The 12,605-nt window shown below is 39.5% G+C and overlaps 1 protein-coding gene across 11 annotated transcripts in view; it reads right to left on the minus strand.

Annotated features, from left to right (window-relative positions):
* LOC131431424 (potassium voltage-gated channel protein Shaw-like) overlaps positions 1 to 12,605 on the minus strand; it is a 217,387-nt gene that overhangs the window by 88,230 nt on the left and 116,552 nt on the right. The window contains exons 2-3 of one of the 11 annotated variants that reach the window (XM_058597134.1): positions 10,959 to 11,102; positions 9,777 to 10,103 (exon numbers count right to left, since the gene is read on the minus strand). In XM_058597134.1, coding sequence (XP_058453117.1) covers positions 9,777 to 9,820 — 44 coding nt within the window. In that variant the 5' untranslated portion in view covers positions 9,821 to 10,103; positions 10,959 to 11,102. Of the gene's footprint in view, positions 1 to 9,776; positions 11,103 to 12,605 lie in introns of all 11 variants that reach the window. The other 10 variants (XM_058597124.1, XM_058597133.1, XM_058597132.1 and 7 more) reach the window with 10 other exon arrangements.

The following is a 12,605-nucleotide window of genomic DNA, read 5'->3' on the forward strand; positions in this document are numbered from 1 at the left end:
CAAAGTTGTCGACACCGAAAGACTTATCGTGTCAGCAACGTCAAGCGACTCTGAATTCACTCAATTGAACGCAAACAGTTCACCTTTCCCTCGGCAGCTTCGGTGTCAATTAGAGTCACTTTGGCACATTAGCAGAGGGTGGCACAGAACGCCACCTCGTATCTAAATTAATCAACTTTCTATTTCCTTCGATGGATGATCAGAGGAAAAACACCACAGGCAAAGTGCTCCGGAATCCAAAGTACCAAAGGAGTACAACCCGAGCAAGCTGAAACGAGCGTCGAGGGCCGAACGTCATGCGAATTTCACAATCAGGTAAGTGCGTTGTCTAGCTTCCCCACTGTAAATAAAGGACGTGATGTTCATTGAATGAAGCTCACTGAAAGTTCGGTTTGTTTCCATTGTCTTGAGTGAGTGGCAAATAGGTGCAATTAGTGATATTTGATTAATGCTCGTAGTTCTTGGGTGGTAAATTGCACCCAGATGATTTTCCTGCGGTGACGTGGATTGCAGAGTTCTGAATAAATGAATGGCAGATGGAATACTGTGACCGATGCTGATGTTCGGATAAGTTAAAAATTGTGAATGCTCTTTGAAAGTTTCATTAATTTAAATGTCAAGTAATTAATTTTGGTTCGGTGTGTGAATGATTTTGACGAAATGGGGTTTTAATCTCTTTTCCACTTTTTTTTGGGTTATCGTTCAGACTACTCAAACATTTGGAAGTTGAGTAACTCCAGCAATTAAATTAAAATTAAATCAGGAAATTAAATTCGAGCCCCGACCTGGCTGATTTAATTGTAAAAATGATCAAAACTGTTTATTACTTGTCAACGAATCCTGCTATATCTAAATGTCAAGAAAAATTTGGTTCATTTTATCTACAATCTCATTTGTGTAATTACACAACTAATATTACTGATTAAACGGATCGTTTGTTTGTATGCGTTATAGGTATAGCTAAAATGATTTCGTCTTCTTCCATTTCCTAGGGGCTTTGCAACATTTCAATAATATTTTTGGAAATTACATAATACAGCATAACACACTTTCTTCACAAAAAAAATGTGGGTGGGTAATGTCAAAGACATAACTGGATGACTTGACTACGAATGAAACTGACATGCTTTTTCCACACATCCGAATATCGATAATCGCATGTACTAGTTTATTGATTGTATGAATTTTGAAGGCTTTCAACACTTCACTTGCATAATTGTAACGGTACAGACATAAAAAAATTCGCGGTTGTTTAGAGGGCAAGACCGATTAAATGTTCAAATTCATTCTTAAATCGAAAAAATCGACAGCATATTGTTTTTGGTTATCTAGGGTTTCTGAATTTAATTATGACATTATGACATTGATTTCAATCAGGCGCAGGAATCATTAAAGGGGGGGATTCAAGGGAGGGTTCAAGAGAGAGTTCAAGGGGGATGGTTCGAGGAGGGTGGTTCAAGGGGGTGGGGATTTAATTGAGGGAGGGGGTTCAAAAGGTGCAAAAATTCAAAGTCATGTTATTTGCACTTTTATATAAAAAGTATTCTATTGTTCATGGAACTACCTCCCCCTCCCCCCCTGCGCACTGGCCTGATTTCAATTATTTAACCTGTCTCTAAAATTCAAAGTGTAGAGCGATTTGAAAGAATATCCACAAACCGAAAACCATCATCTTCGATTCAGTTCGGTTTCACATCTCATCCAAGTCAGTCGATAAACCAAAACCGCTTACGTTCGGAACAGAAGAAACCAAGTACAATATTGTGTAGTGAACAATAGAACGACCTCGAAATGAGTGAACCAAACGAAAAAAAGCTACCGCCGACACGAAAAAATACAATTGTTGTTGACTTCAGGCAGTGCAAAATTCGACCTTCGATACGAGAACTTGAAGGTTTATTTATTTATTTATTTATTTGGGAGCAGGGAAAAGCCCGCTGGAGCTGAAATTTACAATCTCTCTCTCCAGCAGGCATAAAACCTCATCATCTTTTTATATCAACAGATTACAAAGATCCAACGGATATACTGCTTAATACTAAGGGCTCAAAGTAAAATTACTCCCGGCGAGGGTCAAGAGTGACTGGACGGTGACGTTGAGGGCCGCATCCTGCTGTCCGTGAGGGTCCGCGGGAAAACCCCCAAGTCACAAACACTCGGCGGGTGTCCGGCATGCTGGACATCAAAGAGAGTGGCCCTCGGAGAGCGGCAATGCAGGAAAAAAGGAGAGAAAAAGAGAGAGGTGATTATTGTAGTAAATGGAATTACGAAGGGGTTCGAAGGGGTGGAAGGGGGGCGGGGGGGGCGTTTCGAAAGAAGTAGAAAGCGGCAAAAGATCAAGTAAATTGTCTCAAAAGATGAAGAGGGGGGGGGGATGCAAAAAGTATTAGTAACATCATAAAGATCTAGTTAGTTCCGAAGAAGATGGTGGACAGCCGGGGAATCGAGAGAGTCGAGCGGATGTTAGAAACAAACATAATGGTGAATATTGTTCTTGGTTGCATAATCGATAGAGAATAGAAGCAGACTTACTAAGGGAGCACTAAACTAAACTTGTGGATTAGATACTAAATTAACCCTAAAGCTAAATCTAGAATTTAAGTGTTGGAGTTGGAAGGACTGTTTGAGATTATGTTTAAAAATATTGTTTTATGGTATTGCGAGACAGGGTAAAATCAAATACATGAGAACATCGATTGAATAGACGACACATACTGGAGAAAGGTTCATTATAGCCATAATTAGTGCGAGCGGTTTGAATTCTCAGGAATTGATGAGATCGAAGATTTCGAGAATGAATATTTAAATTTAGTTTGCCCAACAATTCGGGGCAATCAATTTGAGATTGCAACAGATCTGACACGAATATTGCCCAGGAGAGATCTCGGCGAACAGATAGCAGGTGTAGATCGATCAGTTTACAGCGTTCCTGATAGCTTGGGAGGTTGTTGGGATCTCTCCAAGGAAGACTACGAAGAGCAAAGCGAAGAAATTTACGCTGAATAGCTTCGATGCGATTGATGTCCAGTTGATAATAGGGGGCCCAGACGACATAAACCGACAGGTTTGCTTAAGGAACAAATGCATCTTGACATTAAACGTGTGCATTTACTTCAATGCAATAAGACCAATAATGTTGTTTATATCCAGTTCTACAAAGAGTTGGATGCAATTCAATTCGCTAAAGACAATAATAATGTGCACTATGTGGAGCATGAGAATATCAAGTACAACATTCCAGTATATATGGAAGATAGTGCTATAGAAGTGCGTGTGTATGATCTTCCCTCAAGCGTCATCGATCCTATTCTAAATGGCGTATGTTTGTTACGCATGCGCTTGAGGAGGCCTATACCTTCGTATGTGACATTCGGTCAGGATACAAGAATACCGTGCAAATCACTTGTTACCTATTACAATCAGATGGCCACATGTCAATATTGCCAAAAAGCTGTTCACTACGGTAAACCTTGTGATAAACTGGACAAGGAGACAACTATACCATAGGACAGCGGTGCTTCCTTCACACCAACCCCAACCAACCCCAGTACACCTGTGACAGTCACCAACAACAGTGAAGTATCCCCTTCAACGAAACCATCTAACGTATCACCTATAGAACAAAGTACAAAGCAAAGCCTTGGGTATTACATTCCAGTGGTGGAATTTGACCTTCTGTTTCAACAGACTTCGCAGCCGATTAAGAGTGTACAGAACCATTGCATGGCTAGTGCTACGATTCTACTGACACTATGAATCCTTCCAGGTCGGGGCTCGAACATACGACAACTGGTTTGTAAGACCAGAGCCCTATGCATTGAACCGCCAACCCGGGGCAGAACAAAGTACACCAGCTGCAATTAACAGCTTACCATCTAACCAACCACCAGATCAGGGGCTGGGAATCTGTCGTCGGCTGAGCGTGCACCCAGGTGGAAGCAATACTATGACGAGCATCTGAATGGCGAAGCACAAGATACAGAGAACGGTACAGGAATCAATCTGGGTGCACGCTCAGCCGACGACAGATTTCCAGCCCCTGATCTGTCGGAGATAAGTGAGGAGATCGGCAAGCTGAGGAACAACAAAACCGCGGGCAATGACCAGTTGCCAGGCGAGCTGCTCAAACATGGAGGAGAGGCACTGACTAGAGCGCTGCACTGGATGATTTCTAAGATTTGGGAGGAGGAGATTCTACCACAGGAATGGATGGATGGAGTGGTATGTCCCGTCTACAAAAAGGGCGATAAGCTCGACTGTTGCAATTACCGCACAATCACATTGCTCAACGCCGCCTACAAGGTACTCTCCAAAATCCTTTGCCATCGTCTATCACCAATAGCTAAGGAATTCGTAGGGCCGTACCAAGCGGGATTTACTGGAGCCCGCGCCACTTTGGATCACATATTCGCGATAAGACAAGTACTCCAGAAGTGTCGTAAATACAACGTACCCACGCATCACCTATTCATTGATTTCAAAGCGGCATACGACACAATCGATCGAGAACAGCTATGGCAGATAATGCACGAATACGGTTTCCCGGATAAACTGACGCGATTGGTCAAAGCAACGATGGATAGAGTGATGTGCTACGTCCGAGTATCTGGGACGCTCTCGAGTCCCTTCGAATCTCGGAGAGGGCTACGTCAAGGTGATGGACTTTCTTGTATCTTGTTCAAAATTGGCCTGGAAGGTGTGATTTGAAGAGCGAGGATCGACACGAGTGGCACGATCTTCCGAAAGTCCGTACAACTTTTTGGCTTCGCTGACGATATTGATATTGTGACACGTAACCTTGAGAAGATGACGGAAACCTACATCGGACTGAAAGCTGAAGCTAGGCTAATCGGACTGGCCATAAATGCGTCGAAAACCGAATACATGAGAGGAAGAGGCTCTAGAGAAGAAACACTATGCCTCCCACTACGAATATTGATAGACGGTGAAGATATCGAGGTGGTTGACGAGTTCGTGTATTTGGGCTCACTGGTGGCCGCCGATAATGACACCAGCAGAGAAATTCAGAGACGTATTTTGGCAGGGAATCGTGCGTACTTTGGACTCAGAAAAACCCTCCGATCGAGAAAAGTACGCAACCGCACGAAATTGACCATCTACTAAACGCTCATTAGACCGGTTGTTCTCTATGGCCACGAGACCTGGACTATGCTGGCAGAGGACCAACGCGCCCTCAGTGTTTTCGAAAGAAAGGTACTGAGGACCATCTATGGCGGAGTGCAGATGGAAGACGGAACGTGGAGACGGCGTATGAATCACGAATTGCAACAGCTGCTAGGAGACCCACCCATCGTACGGACAACTAAAATCGGACGTCTGCGATGGGCTGGGCATGTGATAAGGATGTCGGACGACAGCCCAGTGAAAATGGTTCTTGAATCTAATCCGACTGGTACAAGAAGAAGAGGAGCGCAGCGAGCAAGGTGGATCAATCAAGTGGAGGGTGATCTCAGAAGCATCCGTGCCTTGAGTGGCTGGCGACGAGCAGCCATGGACCGAGTTATGTGGAGACGTATGTTTGATACAGCAAAGGACACCCCAGGTCTATAGCTGTTAGGTAAGGTAAGTATCTAACCGACCAGCAACTGCAAACAATGTACAACAAGGCGCAAGAAGAAAATGGAAGCTCCTCTCCCTCTAGAAAAAGAATGACAACGAGATCCAATACAAAAAAAAATTATCTAAAAACTCAGCTAAATCGGCCACGTAAAGCTTGTACGCAAATAGGCCTGAATAAAATATCTTCTAAATAATCATCTTCGATGTTAAGAATTCTGAAACTATGAGTTATTGATATCCACTCGTCTAGCATGGGCAAAAAATATCTATAATTCCTACGAAAATTCATGACAAATGGTGAAATAATACTTATTTATTTACTAATATGGTATGCAACTCACAATCAAGATATTTGCAGTGAACTTCTTATAAGCCAGCTGTAACCCCATATAAAAAAAAATGTTTGAATATTTTTCAGTTCTTTGCATAGTTAAAATCAGTTAGATAAAGTATTGTCATCATGTCAAAGATTTTGTTCTGCTACTAAAAGTGAACAATTTCGCTTTATGTGATAATATCAATTATAAGAGCAATTTGGTTATAAACTGAAAAATTGGATGCTCTAAAATCATTGGATGCTCTAAAAATTAAAATATCAGGGCTTGATTGTGGTATATGAAAAATTCGATCGTCTCGCGACAAAACGACTAAATATCTTACAAGTTCCCAGTTTCAGTCAAAAGCTTGGTTTTCAGAAATTTGAAAACGAAAATAAATCAAAGTAAAAGTGGTATCAAAAATTACCTTGCAAATTAGTTTGAAAGAAATCATTTTACTCTTAAAAATAAACAAAAATGTATGTTTTAAACAAACAAAAGCATTAGTTGAAATGACTCATCGTTTCAAGTTAATTTATTTCAACTAAAAAGTTTTTAAATTTAAATCACAACAATTATTCACTTTATCTAAGGCTCGTTCATTTAAAACCAATTATCAAACTGAATTTTTGTGAAATTGTTCGTCAAGGAATTGACACGAACGCAAAATATTTGTTCTTTTTATCGAAATATTTATAGAAACAAACTAATCCACTGAGAAAAATTTATTATCTTGTTTTGTAGTTTCAATCCGTATTATTTGCTGTATCAAACACACTATTACGATAAAAAAATCCGTTGTGTAAAGCCTCAACTTGGTTTCTTTAACCTTTCTTTCTGTGTAGGTGTAGCTATTCTCGGAATATTTAGATAATAACTCAGATTATTGTTGATTCTAATTGTTGTAGCTAGGAAGCTGGTATTTATACGAGAATGATGTCCAAGGGGAATGTCTAAAATTCGATTGATTGAACAAAATCTGAACTCTTTTTAAAGAATAATAAAATCATATTTAAAATAACATAATTTAAAACAATTTTATCTCATAAAAATATTGTTGATTTGATTAATGTAAATTAAAAATAAAATATTTCATTAGTTGGCTTCGAAATGCGAGGACTTTCAGCAGAACAACGTTGAAAAATTGTGTACAAATGATGCACAGAACGCGGACTGTCACTGAGAAAGATAGCAAAAATGGAAGGTGTAAGTGAAAAAGCCGTGCAAAATGCAATCAGGAAGTTCGGTGAGGATAACACCTTTGAGGATAAACCGAAAACGGGTCGAAAAAAAGGTCCTGCTAACCCTCAGTTGGATAAACGTATGCTGAAGGCGTTCGAGCAAAAGAAGGAGCTTTCAGTTCGGGATGTGGCAAAAAAGTGGGTACTTCGAAGTCAAATGATTTCGTGCTAAATAACGTTTGAATCTTCGAACCTATAAGAAGCAGAGACAACCAAAACGTAGTCCGAAACAAGAAGCATCGATCAGGCCGAGGGTTCGAAAGCTGTACAATACGATTCTTGCTGGAAATATGAACTGCATAATCATGGACGACGAAACCTACGTGAAACGAGAAGGGCAAGTGATAAACCAGTCCGAGACATCGATTGAAGTCGAAAAATTTGGTAAGAAAGCTATGGTCTGGCAAGCAATTTGTAGCTGCAGTAAGATTTTGAAACCCTTCATCACCACTGCTTCAATGAACTGCGGAAGGAAGGAATGTTTACAAAAACGACTTCTACTCATGATTTGAAGCCACAAGGATCCTGTTGTCTTCTGGCCACATCTTGCTTCTTGCCACTACTCGAAATCAATGGTAGAATGGTATACTACCAAAAATGTCACTTTCATCCCAAAGGACTTGAATCCACCAAATTGCCCACAACTTCGACCAATTGAGGAATTTTGGGCATTAACTAAGGCACATCTTAGGAAACATGTCTCGGCAGCCGAAATCATTCAACAGTTCGAAAAAGATTGGAAAAAAAGTGTCAAAACTTGTCGCCAAGAAGACTGTACGGAATTTAATGAGGAACGTTCGTAAGAAAGTGCGCCAGCTAGTCTAAAATGGTTAAGTATCTAATGTTGAGAATAATATTCTGTTGTTGTAGTCTAATGTTATCAGTATATCGAATAAAATTTAAATATCTAACACCTGTGAATTATTTGCAGCGAAATCAAAGTGCGTCCATACTTTCTGGGACAGTCTTTAAGACGCAATAAAGTGATTTCAAGCAATGTACAAATCCGAATGTTGAAGTAACGCGAAAAATGAATCCAAGTAGCTTTAGAGGCTTTGAAGATAGTACATTACAGTATTGATACAACATCAATTAGTAAAATTACTGAACCAGGCTTGTAATAATGCCTTATCTTCTTTGGATTTGAGGATATGAAATAATTCGAAGTCATTGGAAAACGATAGCTTTATACGCCTAATCAAAGAATGTATGACGTTTAGATATATTCAATATATAGACGGTACAGGGTTACTTCCTTGAGGAACTCCAGAAGCGACACCAAATGGCAATGTTCAACAGTCTTCTGTTCTCAATACCGTTTCGCGGTCAGTGAGATATTATAGAAGACAATTCAATAATGATCCGTTAAATTCCAGTCTACTTATCTTACAAAATGTTATGTGATGATTGATCTTGTCGAATGCTGCGGATGTAGTCGTGCTTGCTCTATTATTGAAAACTGTTAGAAATACATTTTTATTATGTTGTTTTGTTCCTTACCGGAAAACGACAAATTTCATCCGATACCCCTGGAATTAAATTCGTGCGCTTAAAGTTCATTCGATTCAGGTTCCAGGAAATATGTCGATTCAACCTTAAAATATTGTTATCATTGAGGATTCTGAATGGGGAAACGGAATGATGATTTTGCCCGTTACGGCGAACCCAAAATAAAAACAGATGCTACAAAATTCATCTTTTAACTACTACGAATGAGTATACCCTTAGCATTGTGTTTTCGACAAAAATGAAATATGCATGAGCTTCTCTTGTTTCTGTTTTCGTACTAAAGGGCGAAAAGTTAGTTTTGCTTACAATTCATCGCAAAATAAACATCTATATATTTTGTTTTCACGGTCGACAAATAAACTTCGAGTTAAGCAGGAAACTTTCCATGATAAATAGAGCCAAATGAATCAAATGAAAATTTCGGAGGTCGGTACATCCCCTGCTAAACTGTGCTTCGACAAACCGTCGGAAGATTTTCCCTCGGCAGCCGTGGCGCAACGTTTATCCCCATATTTTACCAACAGGTGCCCGATGAAAAATGCATGAACGTTTTCTGTCCGACGCACGGGTGAGCAAGGGCGTCACGACGTTGTATGACGAATGCCTCATTGTCCCTCCGGCTTCCAGATATGAAAACATTTAGTAGTAGGAAGGTTCATCGTCGTTATCCGTAAAACAGTCCTTCGGTTGTTTTTTGGGATTCGAGCGGTTGGAGGATGACAAACTTTTACGAGTTGAAATGATTGGTTCCATGTAACGTTTACTTTTGTTTTCCGCTTGGAGCACCAGAATTGGAACACAAATTAGGCTTTGTCTTAAGTTGATGTGAATCATCAGAGAATTTCGGTGTAGTGTAAAAAATGCTCAAATAATAAATATACCCATCCTGAACGCTAAAATGAAGAAATATAGGAAACCAATCTGCAGCACAATTATTAAAATATTACTCAGTTTATTCTACTGCTACAACATACGAAGGAAACATACGTTATTAAAGATAAAATCCATACCGTACTTTCCCGGAGAAATCTTGGAACATCATAAACCTAGACATAATCTTGCGACCGAAAATGTACTAATAGAAACGTTAGCTCTACCCAAAAAGGTTTTCAGTTCTTGTCAAACTCACCTAATGCCGCCTACGTTGAGGATGATCCGGTTTTCTCCGTCCATCGCGCACTACTGTTACTGTTGCTGCTGCTGCTGCTGCTGCTGCTCCTGATGTTTGTCCTGCTTGACTCCAGCGTTAAATCATTTTCATAATTCATGACAGTCCATTTGTTTCCTCCGCAGTGGGTGACGCTTTTTACGCTGCTAGGTTTTCACCCACACTTGGTCACTTGGTTTTAGCTTCGCACTGCCGGTTGATTTGTGATTTTCGTTTGCATTGTTCGCTTTATATTCCGCGCCGCAACTAATCAACAATAGTGGCCGCTATTGTGAACAGTTGGAAAAACTTTTTTTTTTGCAGGCGAGAAACAGTCGGTGAAAGTGTTCGGTATTTTTACCGTAATGAAAAGTAGAAGAATTATGAATGAGATATTTGTCTAGTTTTTTTTAATTATTTTTCATTTTTTGCCAATTATTATCTGACAAATTGAGTGTGAGTTTGTCAAAGTTCCAGCAGTTTTATAAAATTCGATGAAAAACCTGTTTAAAGTAAAGCTCATGGTTTTTTGCGGGAGATCGAGAATAACTCTTTCAAGCAGAAAAATATCAAATCAATCAAAAGCAAACGATTCAGAAGAAACTGCTACATTTCGCACAATGAACTGACAAATATTTCACCATCTACATCTAGCAAGGATCACGGATTTCTCTGCCACCTTCAATATACCGGTTTTTAACTATAGATTCCACAGTTCATGCACTTCGATCAAAAATGCAATCAAATTTACATCACATTCCGTTGCATTTGACTGCCTAACGAACCGCTCTCTCACTTGGTTCTTGCTTGGGGGCACCACCTCCGTTCTATTTGCGGTAGTTTTCTTCTGCATCAATAGATCGAAAGAAATTTCCATCAGCGCTACAAATCAAACCTTGGCAAAGCTGACGAATCTGACGACGACGACGACGACGACGACGACGACGACGACTCGATGTTGGCGTTATTGAGTTCGACGCTCGGTGCTGGCTTATGGTATCCTGTCGGCATCAGGCCTGCTCACATCCGGGATGCCGTAACAGACAGGAACTTTTCCACTCACATGCACTCCGTTGCTCTTTGATGCACCAAAATCCCTGGTTTAAGGTTTTTACAACATTTATTTATTTATTTATGTCTGTTTGCTGAATGCATTTTGCATACATTTTTATCGGTCTTCGATGTTGAAAACTGAACAAATACTTGTTGATTTGCGATGCCGGAGTAAATTCAGCCGCGTTTTCCGGTGGTGACTACTTTGTGTGCTTTAGTGTGAGCTGGTGGTTGCCTCGTTCGGTGTCTGCATATCTGCGGGAAACATAAAAGATAGGACATGTTAGAAGGCGGGGGTGGTAACTATTTTGATCAATCAACCGGAAAATTGTAATCTTTTGTTCGTTGCTACAATGGCAGCAATAATATTTGGTTGAACAAATTGAAATCACTGTGACATGCGAAATGTATCGAACAATTTTAGTAGATTGTTTTGCGATTTCAACAGGGGTTTAAACGAGCGTAGCGGTATGAGAATATCTGTGCTGTGTAATCTCTGAAGCGAATGACAGGAAATGAAAAAATAAATAGTGACAAAATCACAAAATCGATTAAATTGATCTGAAACAATCTATCGTTTATTGTTGCCGATTTTAGGTAATAAACAAAAATACAAATTTTGGCCGCACGTAAATAATATCAAATAAGGAAAAGTCACGAGAGCTTCAAAATTCCCTGAATATGATAAATTTTAATCGGCCATAAATGCAATACCTATACCAATTTCATCATTATCTCATCCACGGCTTCAATCGGAAAGCTTCGGCTTCACTGATAACATAAATGGTTGTTCCCAGAACTACAATCATTACAGCTAATTATATTTGTTATGTCCAACTATATCGTTGAGTATAACAATATTTGATGTCGTGATTTATAGGCCAATCCGATTAAGTTTGGTTATTTTAATGAAAATCTATACAGTTATCTTTGCTATATGCTAACTATTTTTTATGCTAAAAAACAAAATTTAATACATAGTGCGCCCCTCAAGTTTCCATAAATCGTAAAATAAACAAGATATCTTGAGTTTTTCAAATTTATTATTCGAAGTATTCTCCCTTCGATTTAATACATTTCTTACAGTGATTCAAAAGTGATTCAAATGCGTGCTCCAGCTCGTTTTGTGGAAAAGTCTCCAATGCTCATGTCGTAGTCGTTTTGATGGTCTCAACATCTTGAAAAAAGCGTTCTTTCAGCTTAAACTTAAGCTTCGGAAACAAGAAGTCACACGGCGCCAAATCAGGTGAATACGGTGGGTGGACCAGTACACAAACTTGATTTCGAAAGTCAGCGCGAAAATCGGATCGAGTACGCCCAGGGCTTGCAAATTGAAGCAACGAATATTAACAAAAGAGTTTCACCCTCTGTGCTATTCACACACATTCGTATGTCAGGTAAAATACACAGCGCAACCCAAGCAAGAAGGACTGCTTCGTTCGTTCATTAGTTCATGAATATGCCCGCTAGCTGACACCTATGCTTCATGAGGTTAGCATTTGATGAATGATTCTCCTATTGAAGATGCCTATGAAGAAACTAGATTCAATACTTTTAGTTCCGACACGGAACGACCGAAATCAGCATTTTCGCGAAAAATTTAGTTGATTTGCTGATTTTAGTTAGTTATTTTTTGAAACAACTAAAAAAATCTTACTTTTGCTGATTTAGATTTTTTATTCTCATTCCCTTAATAATAATAAAATATTTGTTGAAATGACTATATTTTTTAGTTGAATTCACAAATTAAACGTACTG

The sequence above is a fragment of the Malaya genurostris genome, chromosome 2 (genome assembly GCF_030247185.1).
Source record: "Malaya genurostris strain Urasoe2022 chromosome 2, Malgen_1.1, whole genome shotgun sequence".
NCBI classification, from domain to species: domain Eukaryota; kingdom Metazoa; phylum Arthropoda; class Insecta; order Diptera; family Culicidae; genus Malaya; species Malaya genurostris.